Below are 20,843 nucleotides of genomic sequence, written 5' to 3'. Positions count from 1 at the left end.
ATCTCGGGCCAATTTTAAGAAAAATCGAAAAACATTTTTCTTAGGGAATATTACTAAAAAGGGGATGTAAAATTATTCATTCGGTTCATTACCGATTATGACCGATGCAGTCGGGTTCAAAATTTCTATATTTTTCCAAAAAATCCAAATTTAACCAAATCGGTTGAAAAACGGATCCTCCAAAGTGATTGACCTTTGACCTTCAATAATTCAAAATGGCGAATTTTCCGGTCATAGATATGTTTGGACGAAATGTTCGCCAGGACTAGCTCTAAGACATATCCAAAAATCATTGAAAAAGCTTGGACCAATTTTTTGCAAAATTGGAAAAACCTCATTTTTGACCTATTTTTGAGGGATAGGGAACGTATGAAAGGAGAGGGGGGAAAAATAAAGAGGTTGGGCACGAGATAATGTCATTTGAGGAAAGGTCACCGAAGACCGGAAGTCGATATCTCTTACCGTTTAAGCTCCAGAAGAGTGCAAATTTGAAAAAAAAGTCGATTATATAACTGCTCTCTCTTTGAGTTCGAGCAGTAAAATATAGTTAAAGTTAAAATTTCATTGATTTAACTGTCTTTATCAGAATTTGCCCACCGATCTATTTTACTTTGCCAACATTTGTATTATGTATAATAAATTTGTATGCCTCGTGTTTTATCGAAAATTCTGTTATGGAACATGAATTCCAAATATGTATGTAATAATAAATAAAGCTTTGAAAGCTTTTCACTTAACACAAGTATTCCTTAGCTTGTTTTATTTATTTTTGATCAGTCGAGTTTTTTACTGCTCGAACTCTATTTTTATTTCCATTTGTTCCCGAGCTCACACAGACAACAATCCATCTATATGAACTTCAAATCAAAATCGCAATTTCGAGTACTCTGCAAAAATTCTTCATCATTTTTTTAAGAATCTTAGTAATGTCTTAGAAGTTTAGAAGTGAAAAGCTAACCACATACCCTACTCTTCCCTAATAAATTTATATATCTGTGATGTACGTGGTGATCCATGTTATTGTAAAGGATTTTATTAGATTTTGAATATTAAAATAAATAATAATTTGAAAAGAAAAATACAGTCATAAACACAATTTCTTCTGTATATAAAGTTCTAAACTTAAATTCGTCTGTAAATCTTTCCTTTCAAATTAAAACGATCTCCAACATGGAAGTAAATTATTTAGGGTTTGAGTCATTTTACTTAGAATATTGTATTACTATGTAATACATTTAAGTTGGTAAAAACATTCAACCAATTTTCCAGTTAGAAGCTTATGCATAGCTTTATGGCTTGGTATTATGGATTTCAATATGCAGTATACATGTTTCAAAGCTTCCTAAACTTTGCCATCTTCCCTTAAATTAATGTGATATTCTATCTATTATATCTAGTAAATTCCTCGATTCCTTCTATTTTATGGCTTGGGTAAGCTGCACATAAAGCTCCAGGCTGCATTATGGAATCTTTAAGGGATGAAAAGTCCTAGAAAAGGTGTTTCGGGTGTTCCATTTGGAAGATTGACTTCAAATGTGGAAGAAAGTATTAATTTATCGTTTGACTTAAATACCTGCCCATCAAGTTGATTAATTAATTACTAAAAGGGTTTTAATATATTCCCTCCTCAGCAATATTCATCCCTTTTTGTCTATTTTGCGAGAGAAAATTTATATAGATGAATGAGTTAGGGTATGTGTCGTTTATGAAATAATTTTATTGCAAAGTATACCACAAAACAACCACATACATTATATAAGAATCACTTCTAATCATATTTTCAGGGATAATTTTGTATACCTCCAGGGGCTGGTTCTATTCCCATTTTCTTTGCCATTCCTTTATGGGAAAAAGTCCTAATACATAACCAAAGTCGTACACATTTATCGTCTATAATTTCCTTTTTATTGTCACGCTTCGAAGGAAACAGAAGAAAGAGGAAGGAATAAAAAGAGTTGGAAATTGGATAAATATAAAATAATTGAATTTCTTCTCATTTCCTCCCCATCATTTCTGAATTATTAATCTGTCTCCGTTGTGGAAGACTTTTTGCGTCCTTTGTTATTTGCTATTTTATCATACCATTTTATTTATCGTGTAATATTGAATAATTGTCTCTAATTGCTGGCTTTCTTGCCTGTATACACCCCAACAATCCCCCCAAAAAAAAATTGAGAACATTTCTGCATGACACGTGATAAATGCGACAAGGCTAAATCTATCAAACTTCTTTAGCTTTTGGAAGTAAATACAATTTCTGTTGATATTCCCAATTTACTGTGTCTTCTTTTTGATTTTATCCCTCTCTGATTTTTTGCCCTATTCTGCACAAAAAGCAGGAGGATGTTGGACGGGTGGGAAAAACAAATATCTCTGTGGATTTTCACTGATAACAGAAAACGAGGCGAAGAGGAAAAATACCATTCTCTGAGACAGCCCTCAAAATGGATGTGGCAGCTTTCGTATGTGATACGAAAAGTTCACAGAGAATATTTCGCTATGTGAAAATTTAAGGGACTTAGCACCAACGTAGGAGGTTTTTTTTTCCTTTTGATAAATACGCTCATCATAAATATCATATCACCATAGTACTTTGCGATGGTTTGAAGTTGGTACAAAAAAAAGAGTGAAAATGTATACTTCCGTTTTATTTTCCAATGGAGAACGAATAGAAAGTTACTACCATTTCATCTGAAAGCATTGCTCAACATCTGTTCCTCTAGGGCTTGATGTTTTCCAAACTTCTATACACCCACACGGATGCTTTGCAATTTAAAGCATCTAACTCGAGTGCTATTTAATCCATATGGAGTAGAATTATCAGAATCTAATCGATTAGATTCCTCTCAAATTAAATTCAACTTTTGCAGCTTTCGCAAGTTTGTGTCCAAAAAGTATCTAATGAAATTGTATATTTAGAGCTCTCTATAGAAGTCTCTTCAATAGCCTTTTAGATAGAATATTTTAAGATCTTTGTTAATACAGCATCCTATTTAATCGATGCTTCAAGTAGTTTGCATTTCAAGGATAGTAACCTCTTACCTAGTGTATAGGTTATAGTTCAACACATAAAAGCTGACAAAGAATCTGCAAGATAACTGCAAAATTTAAAATTTAAATTTCATCAACTTTTTATCTTCATTATCCACTCTTTGGAGCTGCTCCAAGTGTATCAGAGAAAAGCTCCTCTTAACAAATTTACCTTAATCTCTTCCACGTGTGATGCGATTTTACACTGTGCACATCATCTTTAAAATATCTCGACTTTAAGAGACTTCACGATATATATTAGAAATTAGAACGATTATAACTTCTACAATATGCCTTTGATAAATCCGCACTTATGTAAACGAAGTAGCTAATCTTATTTTGATCAATTTTTCAGAAAACCTAATGAATTTTTCAAAATGCTTTATCAAATTAATCCTTTATACTGTACTGTTAAATGATGGATTTAATACCTTAGTTAATAAAAGTTTATTAATAAAATGTTATAATGGGTATACCTACCATATTGTTTTACTTAAATATGAAAAAAAGTTTTAAACTTTTTGGTCATTAAATTAGCTTGCTTAATAAAAAAGTCATTTTTGTTAAATCAAAATAAATACAAAAAATTCATAAAACTTGTTCATAGGTTAGATACTTACTGTCAAATTAAGATACTGCTATTAAAAGAAAAATGACAATTCAGTTTTTAATTTAATCATAATTATTTTATTGGTTGATTTAAAAACATCAAAAAGTATTTTTCATTTTAGTTATCTAGTTCCAAATTTAATTTAAGCTAATATAAACTGATCAAATTTAGTAAAATAATAACCAAATTGTAGTCAGAAAATAACATTTTATCTACTTCATTTGTAACTTTATTTTTTCTTTTAATTTCTTTTCCAATTCCTCCAAATCATTTTAATTATTAATTTTATTGACTTACCAGGTTTATTTTATTATTATAATATTTTTACTCATTAGATTAGTTTATTGGTACCTAAAGCACAAGGTTGCAAGGGTTAAATAAATAAAATTAAAAAAAACATATTGGTCTATAACAAAATTAAATTGGACAGTAAATAATTCAAAATTGCCAGTAGAACAATTTATTTTGTCCAATGAAAAAAAAAACAAAAAAGAACGACCATAGATAGAATATCTTCATGTTAAACCGACAATGCCTAAATGGTTAATTTTCATTTTTTCGAGAATATTTAGAAAATACTTTATGCATTTACTGTTTTTAATTTTTGTTTTCCAAAATAATACAACACTCCTTAAAAATTAGAATGGGCTAACTCATTCTTTTACAACTTTGAGAAAGAAAATTTAAGAAATCTTCAGATGATATGAGTCACTAAATTTCATTATTAGAAATATTTTTCAAAATTTGACTCTTTTTGATGGCTTACGCAATTTTGCTTGACGCAAAGGGACACAAAAATATTTATCGTCCAAATTTTTGTGAAATAGGGGACAAACTCGAACAAGTTGGTTCCTTGTCATTATTATTTAAAGAAAATTTGCCGATCACCTAAAATTACAATTTAAATCATTATCTAATGATCAAAACAAAAATTAAATGTGTTCAGTAAAAGATTAAATTTTCACAAAAAGAGTCTAATTTTAGTTGAAATTCAAAATGGTTACAGGTAAAGTGTAAAACTCTTTACTTTCCCTTTGATAAAGCCTGCGTAATAACTTTACTGGCTTTAAAGTATAAAAATTGAGCTTGTTCAAATTTGATTTTTTGCTTACCAAGTTTAATTTTTTGATGGCGCTGGCACACCTTTTCAATTGAGTAAAATTCAGTCGATTTAAATTTCACCTCTTACTCTTTCAAACTTAAATCATATATAGATATCTATTTCTGTCAAATGATATTTGAAATTGATTTTGAAAATGAAATTGAAATTTCAATTTTCATTTGACAAAAAGAGATAAACATGTATTATTTTAGTTTGAAAGAGTAAAAGATAAAATTTCAGTCGATTGAATTTTACTAAATTGAAAATGTGTATCAGTTCCATTACTGACTTATTCCTTATGGCTTATTCGGAACTCCTTTAAGATCAGCAAAATTTGATGAAATCAAAATTCACATCCCTTCCTTCCTCCAATGTTTTGCATACGTCTATCCTAATTTATCACATTCCTTTTCTTCATTGCAACGTCACAATAAATTAAATTTAGTTGAATTCAATTTGAGTGGGATAGACATATCGTCGGTTGCGGCTACCTCTGTCGTATCTGCATTTATTTTGTATTTGCATTCTGTGCAAGCTACAATACAGATGTCCCCTCTTGCGTGAAATGCTGACACAAAAGAAATGCAGATACGACAGGGGTAGACGTAATCGATGATATGCAAAACGTATTAGACAGAGAGGGATATAAATTTTGATTTTACAAAATTTTCCTGATATAAAAACTGTGCCGGAAGGCGCAAGCATTAATATTTATAACTCCAGCACACCTTTCAGATCAGTAAAATTTTATGATATCAAAATTCGCGTTCCTTTCTTTATCAAAAGATTTGCACAAATCTATCCGACATTTTCGGGCACAAAATTGGAGTGAACTAAATTTAATTTGCTGTGATGTTCAAGAGAACAAGAATAATGCAAAAGAGTAGGATAGACATATGCAGAACTTTTGAGAAAGAAAAGGCTGTGAATTTTGACTTTATGAAATTTTCCTGACCTAAAAAATGTGCCAAAGTCATTACGGCACTGGCTTTTTAGGTCAAGAAAAATTCGTGAAATCGAAATTCACATCCTTTTCCTTTTCAATTTTTTTTGTATAAGTCCGTCTACACTTTTGCACTCTTCTTCTTCTTTTGAACATTACGGCAAATTCAATTTAGTTCAATCAAATTTTGAGATATGCAAAGCGTTTGAGAGAGAAAAGGATGTGAATTTTAATTTCACGAAATTTCCCTGACCTAAAAGGTGTGCGCGGTGTGCCGGAGTCATCAAGATACACTGGTAAAAATAAAAGGGTCAAATTGACCCTTTTCAAAAGGATGGATCGTATTTGACCCTTTGAAAGGTTCACTTTTGTATCTCTTGAAATTTAGTATGCACATTTATCACGAATAATCATGTTTTATTGTAAACTTATTACTGATATCATATTTCTCTCATCTGAGCGAACACCAAAGATCACTTTTTCATTGTTTTTTTATTCGTTTATTCCGGAATTAAATAGATGTCAAAACCGTGACCCTTTCGAAGGGTACCTGGTGACCCTTTCAAAGAGTCAAATATGATCCATCCTTTGGAAAAGGGTCAATTTGACCCTTTTATTTTTACCAGTGTACAATTCAACATTAATTTTTGATCAAAACGGAATAACTTATTTGTAATTTTGAATGTTTCACCATAAGGAAGAATCTTTAAGCCATTAATAAAGTTTTCAAAGAAAAATCTGAAAATTCGGAAAATTCCAAAAATGGAATTAAGCTATAATATTTTCGCAAGTGCGAGATATGCAAAGTTCATCGTGTATGTATATAATTCTTTGACGTTGACATATTGCAGGAAGCAAAGGAGATTCTCTGCGATCCTGAAAAACGTGCCAATTACGATAAGTGGCGCCGCAGTGGAATTTCAATCAGCTACAAGAATTGGGTGGGAATGAAGGAACACGTTCATCAGGTGAATATTTCAAATATGCAAGATACAATGGAAGAATAGAGGTGAATTTTTGGAATTTCAATTTTCCAGTCAATGCATTGGTCCACGCCGAAGACTAAGGATCGTATGCTGCCGGATGGGGCATCAGCGTCCAGTGGATTGTCTGCCGGTGTCCCGAATCCGGCTCATCGACGTGCTTCTGAGGGTGGAGCAGCCCTCTACTATGGCAGTCGCAAGCAGGAATGGGGCTCAGAGAATCCCAGTGAAGTCGTCAATAAATTCAGAAATTACGAAATTTAATTTAATCAATGCCAATTTTGAACTATTTTTATCTCATTATTTTGCTCAAGAGAAAACTTGTTACTTGTTTTGTTTTAATTATCCCTCGTTGATTTTTATTTGCACCATCCACCAACTCCTCTCCGGGAGGCCTTTATAGCGCTGTTTCAATAAAATTTATTTATAGTTGGCACAAGGCAGAAAAAAATCGCTATATGAGCGAACCAGACAAGTGGAAATCCTGTTCAATAATTTCCCCCCTCTTTCTGTTTTGGCCTCCTTTTTGTGTACCCCATTGATGTACAATTTCCCATATATATTAGATAACTGGGGAATATCCCAACCTTTGTAGTTCAATCCATTCCCATTTTGTATGAACAAAACCTCCCCACAAACATCATGGAAATGTTCATATTCAGTGGGAATACAGTTGAGAAAATCACAACTTGAGATATAAAAGGAAAATAGGGATATTCTTCAAGAAATTTTCTCCTTTCATCTTAAAAGATGGAAGAATGATGGACAATTATGCTTCAATTTTGCTTCTTAAGTCTAAAACAAAAAAAAATAAGAAAGGGTGCGTAGGGAAAATAAAGAACTAATGAACATCTAAAGGTGTAGCAGCTTTAGACAGAGACTAGAATAAAAAAAAATAAGAAATTTCTCTCAAAGACAGGAGAAAATAAAATCAAGTATTATGTATGCAAATATGAGTAAATAATATAAGATCCAAGAGATGACGTCAATCAAATTCTATATATACTATTGAAATAGATGAAACATATTTTATGCTAAATGTTTTAAAGACAATTTCCATGATATCTATCATACTGGATGTATGCTCTGAACCAATTTTTGAAGAATTAACATATTTTTATGTATAACGTAAAAGAGAAATAAACGATGTTAGACATTTATAGGATTTAGACTTTATAGACATAGATCATATTTTAATATAAATGTTGAAAATAAATCTATTTGAAGATATAAATATATTTCCATTTTGAACCCAGTATCATGTTGGTAAAATATATTTGAAAAAAAATGAAAATTAAGAGAGAATAAAAGAAATATATATTTATTGAAGAAAGCTGATGATGGAATATTTACTCTGAAACATTGTGAGATAAATAAAAGGAATCACATGGTAGGAAATATCACTGTGAAATTATCTTTATGTTGTTGTTGCTGTTATCACCCATAAAATCTATATAAGTCATATGAATGTTTTCCGTTAAATGTAATATCACACAAAATAAAATATCAATGTGACATTTAGACGAATGGAATACTGTAGAAAATGCAAGTATTTATGTCTCCATTCGGTTCCCCCCAATAAAATATTGCATTAAAATACGTCACAATCCGGTGACATGGAGTACAGGATAGATAGAGTATGTCCTCTATACTAGTAATAATGTTTAGAAAGAATATATTGACATATTCATAGCATTTTGATGAAGAATCATCTCAGTATAAAGATATTTGTGTAGAGATGAATACTCATATTGCTGTAATCCCCCGAAGAAAAAATAAACAAACAATCTATGTGAACATCTCATTATACGTGACAATCCAAAAAAAAAAGATGATATAATCAAAATATGCAAACACAATTTTATCAGTATTATGGAATAAAACTTGGTGGCTCAATCACCCTCCAACTGGCCCAAATGGAAAAACTCCACAGGGTATGTCCTTTTCCTCATTACTGTGAAAGAGCGATGAGCTTATCTTAAACTTAGAACCTTAAGGAATTGATTTTTTTTTTCTAAAAACAAAATTTATCCTTCATCTCTCAATAACATCTCATCCTTCTTTTACCACCCCATCAAAAGAAAAACCATAAAAAAATAAATTAATGTTGTTCGAACCACACAAGTAATATTTGTCTCCCAATATCAGAAAAAAAATTTGCTGTATAAGAATCCAATTGATAACTTGATAAAAAAAAACAAGCATTTTACGTGCAATGAACGTACAAGAACCCAATGGAATTTATTGTATCACTGTACCTCAAATAATATACCATTTAATGTGATAAATATGGATGTATTTAATGTTACAGAAGAAAAATAAATAAATACAAAAAAAAAATTTTAAATCACATTGAGAATTTATGGAGAACCATAAATCTCTGGGGCTGAGCAGGGAAAACCCTTTTGCCCACCTACATGGCTTCCTTGCTGTATAAACTGTGAAGCGTGTCATTCGATTTATTTACCGTAAAATACGTGAGAAAGTAATTTTATATTGCGTTTGCTAGAAAACCGGGAAAAGCTAATTTAATTTGGTTAGTTGGAAAATTTGCGAAGAAACGCAAAACGGAACCCTCCTTACGCTACCATATTCCAAATGGAATATATCGCAATGACGGAAGAGCAAATTGAATAAAAAATATTATATTATATATTATATTTAATATATTTTTTAAATTCTCTCCATCCAGCTTCTTAAGAATATGCCTCTCAAGTATATAGGTATATCATAAATGTTTAATGTTTAAATATTTAAAACAGCATTATAAAACCGCTTCGTATAGAATTCCTTTAAATTTAAACCTTCAAGCTAGAACGTAACAAATTCCATGATTAAGCTCATTATTTCATCTTAACGTGTTTTTTACAAGCCCCAGGAGACCTGAGATGTTACGAAATTTATTACTATACAATTTGGCTGCAGACCATTTTTTCTATATCACGAGAATCACGAAAAGAAATCTACTTTTCAAATTGTTCCTAGCTACACAAGATAAACTGTTACTTGGGATTCTCTAGACTCACAGCCAGTATTCGATTTTCCAAAAGTGTCTCAGCTAAAAGGTAAATAGCTTTCTATTTACACAAAATGTCGTTGATGTTCGAAAAATTTTAAATAAGATTTCGAAATTTTGGTTATGAAAATTCGCATAAGGGTATAAAAATTTATGAAGTCTTTTTCTAAATCTCTCAAATTCGAACGACGACAGTTGAATTCAAAGTGTAGTGTGAGGTTATGTTAAAAACCAGAGATATTGCGTACTACGGACGGCCGGCCGGCCGGACGAAATTGCCGACTTATGATTTTCGGCATCAGGGATGTTCAAAATATATACCCTGTGAATTTCAACTCGATCTGAGCACTTTGAAAAAATTCAAGGATTACAATAGGTGTGATTAGAAAGAATCACACCTAAATCGTATTATAGATGACTAACTGTGTTATCACACTTGCACATTAAAATTTTAATATGATTCACATTAATTGTCGCTGGTGAGAGTCCAAATGTGTAATTTGTGTGTTTGAATCATCTTATATTCAAAATTTGATCTATTTGTTGATAAAAAGGTAGACTTGGCCCGCAAAATTTGATATAAATTGATTTATAGCATTAATGCGAAAAATTAATGCGATTTTCTCTTTAATTTTTTAATGTGAAAGTGTGATAACGCCGTAAGAATCGTATTTCTCTGCAGCTTTCTGAATATTTAGCCACACTAATCGTATAAAATGAAAGTCGAAAATTTGTAAGAAAATTAGGGGCATTTCTTTCAAAGTACAATTTAATCTCACATAAATTTCGTTGTTTTTGAAAATATCGTTCGAATTTATGAAGTCAGAAATGTCATTCATCCCCCTCCCCCCCAATAGTGCGGGAAGACTGTACTATACCACAGTAAGAAACTGTCAAAAGAGGGTTCGCCTTGAGTGACATTTTGCCCATTTGACATCTCTCTCCGATATATAGATTTATACCAGGCCTGAGCTAAAATAAAAGCCGAACTGAATTTGGTGGTGCCAGTTGGGATTCTTCGAAATGCCGCGAAAATGAGAGGTTTTTAATGTGATAATTGTTTAATTTCTTAGAGTTAAGTCATTTTCATAAGAAAATCATTTTAATAATTTATTTGAATACAGTTATTTGGGTTAATTGTGAATAATTGTCGATATTACAACAAAAACATTGGGATGAAATTTTGAGCTGGAAGACTCATATTCTTCTGAGCTGTCCCAAAATTCAGGATAGGTTTGAGAAAAATCCTTTGGTACAACATTATTTTGATTAATAAGAAATGCAAAAGTACATATTACAAGAAGGGACACGACCTGCTAATAAGGATAAAATAGAGAAGAAAATATTTTGTCGCATTTCAGAGATTTTTTGCAACCGCAGCGCCTCCAGACGTTTGTCAAGTGACTTATTTGTGTCTCTATCTCTCTCTCTTGAGTTGAATTGCGCGCGATTTAGGAGGCTTGTCATTTGAAATGATATTTTCTTTAAATTTCTTCATATTTCCGCAAGATTCAAGTAAAAGGGTGATTAGTGAACAGATATCCGTCTTCCGACAAAGACATCAAGAAGACAATTTATTTTTATGAGAGTTTTTCTTTCTATTATGTCTTTTTGGCGCAAAAATATTCATCATGGCACCGTGAATAAGCGGGATTAGTGTTACTAGCATGTCAATCTGCAATTTCCATTAGAACTATCATCACAAAATTTCCGATACTACACGACTTTTAATAAGCACAGGTCTGGTTTATACTATACCAATTTGAAAGTAGTATATCAGATAGAACTTGCCTTAAAACCCATTGGAAGCTCGAAAATAAAAACCGAAGAGTTCTAAAAACACAATGAATAAGCTCATGAGAAGGACAAATCGAAATTTAAATATCCTACCATCCAGAAATTCCATAAAACAATAAAAAATCACTTTTTGCAGCAAACATTTAAGCACTGCTGTTGATGATTGAAGTGTTAAGAATACCGAAAATTCGGAATGGAAGAACATCCAGCGCTAAAGCGGTGAATATGTGAACTTACACTTTAGACTTCCGATAGATATTTGAATAGGTTTGACTTGTTTTTGGAGTGGCTTTTTCTCTTCGAAAGATAATTTCTGAGCAGAGCCATACGGGACCGAAAGAAAGCCCGGAAATTCACATCATCCACATCCTCGTTTAGGTTTAGTTATGCAAATAAGGATATATGCTAAATTTCTGTTTAAACTTTAAACACATTTTCCTTCAGAGCTCTGTGAACTGAGTCCGAGATCAATTTGTGAGTTGGCTTCAAATGTTCAAATTAGCTCCATATAAAAATTTAATTTTCTCCATAACAAAATGAAGATTGACATGTTGACACTGGAAAATCGAACAGTCAATAACACTTAAGCCAACATATGGACGAAACAAGAATTAATTTTTTTTTTTTTTGTTTTTGAAACCAATCTTCGAATATTTCTTCTCTTGGGGTAACTTCGGCTCTGAGCACTCCCTCGTTTCGTCTTATTTTCATGGTAAGTAATTTCTAATAGATAGATAGATAGATAGACATGTTCTATATTCTATAAATTTATGTTCTATAACTTCTTTAAATTGAAACATTATGCTCAACGCACAATAACTATTGTTTGTAAATATGTTTTCAAAATTTCCTATTAGACAAAACGAGATAACTAGATCTCTGTTTCATTCACTCTTATTGAAATGTCAAAACATGTTTACAAAACAAAATTTATTGTGCGTTGGATATTACATGAAATTGAGTATACTTATTAAATGCTTAATAAATACTTAATGCTTATTAAGTACCGTAGATACGGGTGACTTTATCCTCCATGGGTGACTTTGACTCCCTTCCATTTGTAACCTTTTCTTTAATTCTAGCACTTAATTATGGTTTTTATCAATCCGATCTACAATGTCTAATCGGTGAGGACCATTCTTACATATTAGAATTAAAGAAAAGTTTTGCAGTAGGGGGTAAAAGTCACCTACGAAGGAAAAAGTCATCTGCATACGGTACTTACCTGACATTTTCTGAAAATTGCAGGAGATAACTTAATAAAGCCCGTTAATTAAAATGAAGTTTAGTACGTAAAATTATAATGAAAATCAAAAATTGAAAATGCACCGAAAATAGTGAATCATTCTCAGCAAAAGAAAATTTAAAAGGTTATAAACTAGCATTCTCCGTTCAGTTTTAAGGGATTTCTGTCACTATGTAATTTTTTATTGACCAATTTTGATCATTTTTATTGACAAAATTTTCCTTTTAGTGTAAAAGTACCTATATTAAAAAGGCTGAAGCAAACATTGAAAGGCTTGGACTGATTTGATTCGCTTTATAAGGAGTTCTCGTAAGTTAAATAAATATTTTATCGCAAGCTATTTAATAAAATTTTCCTAAAATTTTCCAAAAGCTTTTTCAACAAAAAAGTTCTATCGCTAGGAAAAGACTTTAGCGGCGAACTGGAACAAATGGACCAAGGAAGGTAACTTTTCACCCCAAGTAATAATTTTTGATAAAATAATTTTTATAAATAAAACCAAATAAAACTGTAGAAAATTCTAAAACGGATAACGTATTTGTATTAGGTGAGATTCTTTACTATCTCACCTAATATTATATTCTATAAATATTCACTAATGTTTTCTACACACTATAAAAAAAATTTCTCCTAATATTGTAGAAATCAGTATTTCTATTAAGATTACAGCGGTCATCATGTGAAACTTGTGAGTTCTCCTCTCGAGAACGGTTCCGCACCGAGGCATTCGTGGAGAGAAGGACCCAGTCTTGGTTCAATCGAGAAACAGGAGCATGAAGCTTCATGTTCCAGGTCTTGAGAAATGAATAATTTGGTTACTTCAAGGCCTAGGACAACAAAATTTGACATATTAAGATTTCTGTTAATATTTGACAATTGAAGAAAATGTGATAGTTTTTATTACAAAAGCCAAAAGAATTCGCTAAAGCCATATAGGGTAAGTGCTCATAATTTTGGACAGTTTCTAAATTTGGACACTTTGAGGGTAAAATTGGACACTAAAAATAAATTGATTAAAATGATGGATTTTTATTCCAATATTTGATGAAACATGAATTCTATCTAAATATTTGTTCTTTTTGGAAGATTTTGACATTAAATACGTTAAATTTTGAATATGATTTGAGTTGAAATTGCTTTGTTGAAAATTCAGTGTGAGCAATTGCTTACGAGAAATATGACAGAACTTCGTGGCTTACTTCAGTCTTATTTAGTTTTGGTGAAGTACTAACAAAGTTTGTTCGCTGTTTTTGAGTGATATTATTGAATATTCATTGAATATTGTGTTGATTCACGTTACTGATGATTTGTACATTTGACCTGAAGTGAGATTTGCCTTGTGAATTATATTTTTCGTGTGAAAAATGGGAAATTTTTTAAGACATTCACCAGTGAGGTGATGATTCTTATTTTGGACAGGTGTTTTTCTCACGAAATTTCGTGAAGTTTTAGCTTTTGTGATGACTAGGTTGGACAAATGCCTGGAGAAACAAAGGAGCATCATCTCTACGAAAGAGACGTAGCGAGAAATACCTTGAAAGGCTCCCGGAAAGGCCAGGGAATGAGCGATCCTCACGTACTTGGAGCACCGAAGTCAACTCACTTTAATGAATGATATGGAAAGTTTCCGAGCTTCTGTGACATTTTACGTTTCCCTTACATGAACAGGAAGAGGACTTGGTAAGATTGGTTCATCAAATGAAGAACAATGGGCATCTTATTGAGGCGGATTAGCTGTCCAAATTTACAGTCAAGTTGGACAAATTAATAAACAAGTCGTCCAAAATAAGAGCCACGGTCACCTCTACTTATCAATTCATTTTTAAACGTATTAAAACTAATTTTAATAAAAATAAGACGATAAATAGCTTGCTAAGTTTCTAAACAACCCTTCTGAAAAGAGAGTAACAAGAAATGTCAATTAGTATAGAAAATATCGCACTTCAAACTTGGAACTTCGATGCTTATAAGCAGACTGTCCAAAATTATAAGCACTTCCCCTATTGCTGAAAACTTCTTATACTGTGCAAAGGCCATAATGCATAAATATGATTTTTTTTTAAGTAGAGTCGAGGGAACATCTCTTTGACAGGGAACCCTTGTTGACCCTTTTGTCAAAATATTGAAATTTATTTAATGTATCTAATAAAACGTAAGCAATATGACGTTTTTCTGTAATATACCTTTTCTTATAAAGAGAGATGTTCAAATTTAATATCCTAAATGATACAGAGTAGGGTGTCAATAGGCCCTGACATGAGTTCTTAAAGTGTCAATAGGTATCCCTTTCACACTATGGTATATTTATATAAAAATATCAGAAAATATTCTCAAAATATTATTCCTATGCTTAAGAGCTTGATTTAGAAAATCTTTTATGGCAAAAAATTAAATAAAATATATTCTCTCCATTTAACATGAGAAATTTCAATAGGTTTTAACTCACAATAGGAAGTTCGCCAATTTTAACACTAAATAATCTACTTAAATCTTTAAGCCTTTAAGCTTATAATTGAAGGGGGATGATCACTAAAATTTTAGTAGTCTTATTAAATCATATTTTAGTTAAATGGGCATTTGCTTTATCAAAGTCTAATCTTCACTAAAGTCTGTAAAATCTAATTTATATTCTGCGATAAAATTGTTTATCTTAAGTTTTGTTTCTTTAGGCCTTTAACAATAAACTTGACATATGAAATGGAAATTTCTAATATTGTTCTTTTTTTAATTTTAAAACTTGATTTCGAAAATCTTTTAAACCTATAATGAGGAAAAAATTTAGAAGATTTTAAAATATAAACTATAGAAGGAAGTGGGGCACTTTTGAACTGGGGTACCTTTGAAATACGGATTTTTCTCCTATTTTTTAAATGGAACTGAACTTTACCATGATATAATTTAGCTCGACAAAGGAATTGTGAAGCTAAATTACTACATTATGGCCTCAAATTATTTTAAAAATAGGGGAAAAGCGGTAGCTCAATTTAAAGGTACATCCTTACCCATATCCTAAATCATTACAGTTATGTAATTGTATATACAATAATTCTTGTTAGAACTATATTACCTTGGTTGATTGATTAACTTTTTGAATGCTTTCAAACTTCAGCCAATAAAAGAACACTGTAGAATTGGAATATTTTATAAGCATGAAATATTTATTTAAATATAAGTAATGGTTTTATTTTTATTTTATTCTTTTTGAATATTTATACCAATTTATGCTGACTTTATCTTACTTACCTTTAATTTTCTATTAATATTATAGCTTTAAAATTTTCTTACATCTTGATAAAAAATTATTTGACTCCAAGAAGCTTTTTCAAAATATTTTCCTAAAGCATTTAAAATTAAAAAAAATGAATTGTTGAACTTTTCCTGTCAGTTCACAAAATTAGGACACTTTTATTCCCAGGATTTGAAGAGCTTTCGAAAACATTTCTTGTGGGTAACAACATCAAGAAGTAGTACTGTTTTCAGTTTGTAAGAGAATAGAAAAGTGCTGAATATTTCATGGAACACGCAAGAAACTTCTAAACTTGCACAGGAAAACCACATTCAATCGATACGTTCGAAAGAGTTGATGGATTCAAAAGTGGTAATGGAAAAATGATGCAGGGAAAGAAGTCTCATTTTCACAAGCTGCCACAAAAAAAATGGTTTGAAAGCAAACTGAAAAAGAGCTTTTTAAATCAATAACGAAGTGAATTGTAAGATTTTTCTCCTATACAGACTCTACATGTAATTTAATACCAATCTAAAATGAATTTACCAACAAAAAAAGGATTTTACAACTCTCACTGGGTCAACAGTAAAGTAAAACACCAAAAATTCAGCAAATTTGTTTTATTACAAAAGAAAACACTTTTTTTTGTACATTTAGACATTGTTCGAGAAGATATATAATTTATGAAATCGCCCAATTTTCACGCAGAAATTGCAAAAGTTAGTCCGATTTTGACGCTAATTCGAATTTCGAGGAATTTCCTCTGGTACAGGAAAGACTGGATAAAATAGATTCATATGACTAAACTTTTTGGTAAAATTGATTTAGCGAGTCACTGTTCATTCTCTCCTATTATTAGATTTCGCGCCTATTTTTTTTCCACACATCTTCTAAAAGGATATTTACACTTCATCCTAAAACCAGTCAAAAATAGAATTGGCGATGTGGGGGTGTTGGAACATTTAACACATCGGTGGATGATCTGGTTGGAGTTTGCAGGGTCGGAGGAATTCCTGTCCTCTCTCATGGAGCCATTTGTTACACACTGCGTATTTTGAGGAGGTGCCGAGCAAGAAGAGAGAAAGAAAAAGAACCACATTATGCTAATAGAATTCATAAGTGAGGGGATGATAACTCAGCAAGGAAAATGGATTCCTTCTCGAGGGGTATTCTATTGAAAATCAGTTTTCAACAGAGGGTGCAAAACTTCAACAACACGTAATAAAAGATTTCTCAGACAGCATATACAGTAAAGCTTTTGAATATTGTACATGTTGCTAAAAGAAATCAATAGTGAGTTAAATTATTTGCATATCGATTCTGTCTCTAGCCTTCTACGGACGACAAGGTATCCCCGGTGTCAGAATCACAGTCAGAATCAGAGAAAATGGTCATTTGTATAACGCTATAAGATCTCAACACCTAAAGGGTTTAATTTCAGGAAATTATAATGCTTCAATTTTAAGCTGTATAGCCAAGGGTATGGGAAGTGCTCCGTTGGCTGTGATAGAGACCGGAAATCACCACTGATTACTCTTATATTCATGTGTTGATCAACCCTAATTCCGAAAATGACCAACCATCAATATTGGGTTCAACTGACCCTCCGGCCATTTGCACGTAATATCCTAGGTTTAGAAAGAGATATCTCCAAAAATTAGTATATTTTTAATACACATTAACTTTTTCTTACGTATCTTTTTGTATATTGTGACAAATTTTCATCCAAACTAAGGTTTTATTTCGATTCATCTAAGCCCCATTAGGGTAGTGTGGTACATTTCGGTACACGGTACATTTCAGAACCAAATTCAACATAAAAATATCGTTTAAAATCATATGATTTTTTGTTTTCTTTTTTTATTTTTTAAAGTTTTTGTGACTTGTTTAGTTCTTTATGAACCAAATTACCATTAAACTTTTGAATTTCTTTTTGCAAATTTACAGTGTAAAATACGTGTAAAAATTGAAAGGGTCAATGTCAGAGCCAGAACGATCTGAAAGGTACCACTTTTACTATTACTCTATATTTTATGCTATTTAATATATGAAAAAATGCTTTTATCAATAATTCTTGCTAAAATAAAGAATATGAATTAAACAAGAGGGAGATATTAGGGTCGGAAGTGGTGTACAGCTGAAAATGAAGTGCTTGGAAGTCTTTGGAATTGGAAGTGTCTTTAAATAAAGTCTTCTTTGTTTAATTCCAAATTTTGCACACTATACGCTAATTTTGGCTCAGATTTTTAATTCGAGCGGCAGTATTATTTGAAAAAAAGTTTGTTGGCATTTTACAAGTTCGGTTATGATAATGAAATGACTGGGAAACCTAGACAGATATTGTAGTGAGTCTACCGCCACGCTGGACAACGGGTTTGAACCTTCGGAAACTGTAGGGAGATGTAGGGAAGCATGAAAGAGCTTGTCTTGGGATTATCGGCCTCTAGGGCAGGTTCGAAGTACACCATGACCTGTGGCCAGTCCAGGTAAACTGGTAAGCTGAGATGGGTTCCCTAATGGTCCCCACCTTTAAAAGCCAATATTGAGAAAGGAATTGACTGAGTTGTCGGATTTGATGATATAAATACTAAATTAATTCTCTTATTGATGGTATAAAAATTAAGAAATCCAATTTTTTGATTTTGGTGGTTGCGATATATGCTGGTACGAACTTTAAACGACGAAAAAGAGTTGTTTAGATTGGTCGATACCCAACTGCGAAAAACCTTATGCCAATCTGGTGGATCGGTTAAGTGTTGCACTATTATACGGACTTCAGACCTAAGGCTTAGCTATATGGTTTAACTTCTCTAACTTCCTATATATCAAGATTTTTAATAAAATTTTGACTTAGAGTTGTATTATAAAACCCAAATTATCTATCAGATTCTAAAGAAGTAAATTAATTGGTCGTTTTTAAGATTTTGAGATCTTCTAGAACTGGGCTAAACCTTAGGTCTGAAGCCGGACTTAAGGTTAGAACGTTTAGCTGGAGCCTTGTATCGAAAGACAGATTTTTGATCTCTGATTGATGAACGATGGGCAAATTAGTATTGGTGATGCAACTAGAATTAGACCAATAATTTCTTCCAAGAAGTAAATATAATTCGGCTCACAAGAAAGAATAAAATCCAAAATACAAGATATTTTGCAGTGGTAGCGATTTCCCTCCTGATAGATACGTTTGCGATAAAGAACTTTTCTGGATCGATTTGTGACAGATACTGGTGAGAAATGATCTAATACAACAACAGCGGAAAAGGTTTTGAAAAAAATAGCCATGATGCTTTTATTATTTGGGCTTGCAATGGAAAATTCTTCATAACTTAGAACATCTTTCAGGACCCTTCAGACTATCATTTGCTTCAATCTCTATAAAATAATTTGAGGTACGAGAATGTATGGGCCTCTTGAAAGCTGTCTAAAACCAGAAAAACTCCAAGACAGTTTCAATAAATTAGAAACAACATTTTTTTAGAGACTCTCACTTCCAAAAGTAGCTCCACTAGTGTCTTAGAAAGTCCATAGAAAGAAATTCTGTTGGTCATAAAACACAGATATAATATTAAAATATTGTTTTCCTAATTAGATTTTTTCATAATTATTAAATAAATTATTGATTCTTAAGTATGAGAAGTGCATGAGAGTGCAAGAAGTGCTGGAAGTATTGCAAAATTTTCGGGAGTCTTCCGAAATGCTGGAAGTGTAGAGGACTCTTCCATATAAATTGTGGGAGTACTGAAAGTGGTGCACATATTTTCACCCTAATATCTCCCCCTTGAAATTAAATAAATTTTACAACATTTTCGTTTTAATATTATTTAGTCTAGGACTGTGCCATTAAGCTGCAATGGACTATATTCCAGAATGAACCAGAAGTATTTCGGACCTTCTTGATCCCGTTTCCCGTCTGAAGTATCACACCATGCAATCACAAGATTTTCAAAATTAAATAAAACCAGTTAAACTAAAAATTTGAAAATAAAAATTTGAATTTTCAGGAAATAAATACTCTATAATTCTTATTAACAATTAAAATTAAAACATTAAAATTTTTCGCATCGCGTGTATGAATTTTTTTTTAATTTTAAATAAAAATGTAATTCATTGACAAAAATAAAGCTTTACATCATATTTAACAGATGTATTTATTTATGTTTTATTTTTCTCAATTTTTCTTTTTTTTTAAATTTTAAGTTTTTTTTTGAAAAATAAAAAAAAATGAAAATCCGGTTAAAAAAGTTAACTCATTAACACGTGTCAAATGATCTTAAAGTTTTATTTTTGTCAATAAAATACATTTTTATTTGAAAAATCAATAAACATGTTCTTCAAAAACGCGAGTTCGAAAAATTTTGATTTTTTAATTGTTTATAAGTATTGTGGAATAGTACAATCTATTCCCTGAAAAATTTAACTCCAAATTCTGAGTTTAACTGGTTTTATTTAATTTTAAAAAAGTTGTAAAATTTTAATAATTTATAAAACGTTAAACAGAAAAATGGACACTCGATTCTTCAGGGAATGTAGTACCCAATCTTACTGATAAATAATAAAAAAATTTAAAAAAAATGAAAATGGGGTTTTTGAGTAGAAATTATTTTAATTTTTTTCAAAAACAATTCAAAACACCATTAAAAAAACTTGGGCACACAGTGCAAAATCGAGTGTATCGGTTAAAACAAAATAAAATTATCTTTCAAATAAAAACAAGCATAAGAAGAAAATTCAACCCGTTCCCGAAATAAAGCATTTCAAAATATTTGCTAAAAATCGCAATTAAGGAATTAAGCACGAGACGCATCTTTGACACCATGTATCTCCGGCCGGGAATTTTTTGGGCCAAAAGAACAATAGGGGTATATTATTTTATCATGTATTCTAACACAT

General features: G+C 31.4%; 2 protein-coding genes across 3 annotated transcripts in view; one reads left to right on the top strand and one right to left on the bottom strand.

Moving 5' to 3' along the window:
• The window catches only part of LOC129806124 (J domain-containing protein), a 40,485-nt gene extending 31,716 nt beyond the window's left edge, over positions 1–8,769 (top strand). Inside the window, exons 3-4 of the mRNA XM_055854499.1 lie at positions 6,537–6,653; positions 6,723–8,769. Of these exons, the coding sequence (XP_055710474.1) occupies positions 6,537–6,653; positions 6,723–6,932 (327 nt within the window). The 3' untranslated portion in view covers positions 6,933–8,769. The remainder of the gene's footprint in view (positions 1–6,536; positions 6,654–6,722) is intronic.
• LOC129806049 (prolyl 4-hydroxylase subunit alpha-1-like) overlaps positions 1–20,843 on the bottom strand; it is a 186,297-nt gene that overhangs the window by 135,053 nt on the left and 30,401 nt on the right. Inside the window, exon 9 of one of the 2 annotated variants that reach the window (XR_008752143.1) lies at positions 16,593–16,998. Coding sequence is in view for 1 of the 2 variants with exons in the window: in XM_055854368.1 (XP_055710343.1) it covers positions 16,916–16,998 (83 nt within the window). In the remaining variant the exon portion in view is untranslated. Of the gene's footprint in view, positions 1–16,558; positions 16,999–20,843 lie in introns of those variants that run through there. The other variant, XM_055854368.1, reaches the window with a different exon arrangement.

This window comes from Phlebotomus papatasi, chromosome 1 (assembly GCF_024763615.1).
Source record: "Phlebotomus papatasi isolate M1 chromosome 1, Ppap_2.1, whole genome shotgun sequence".
NCBI classification, from domain to species: domain Eukaryota; kingdom Metazoa; phylum Arthropoda; class Insecta; order Diptera; family Psychodidae; genus Phlebotomus; species Phlebotomus papatasi.
This window is presented reverse-complemented; position numbering and strand designations above follow the sequence as displayed.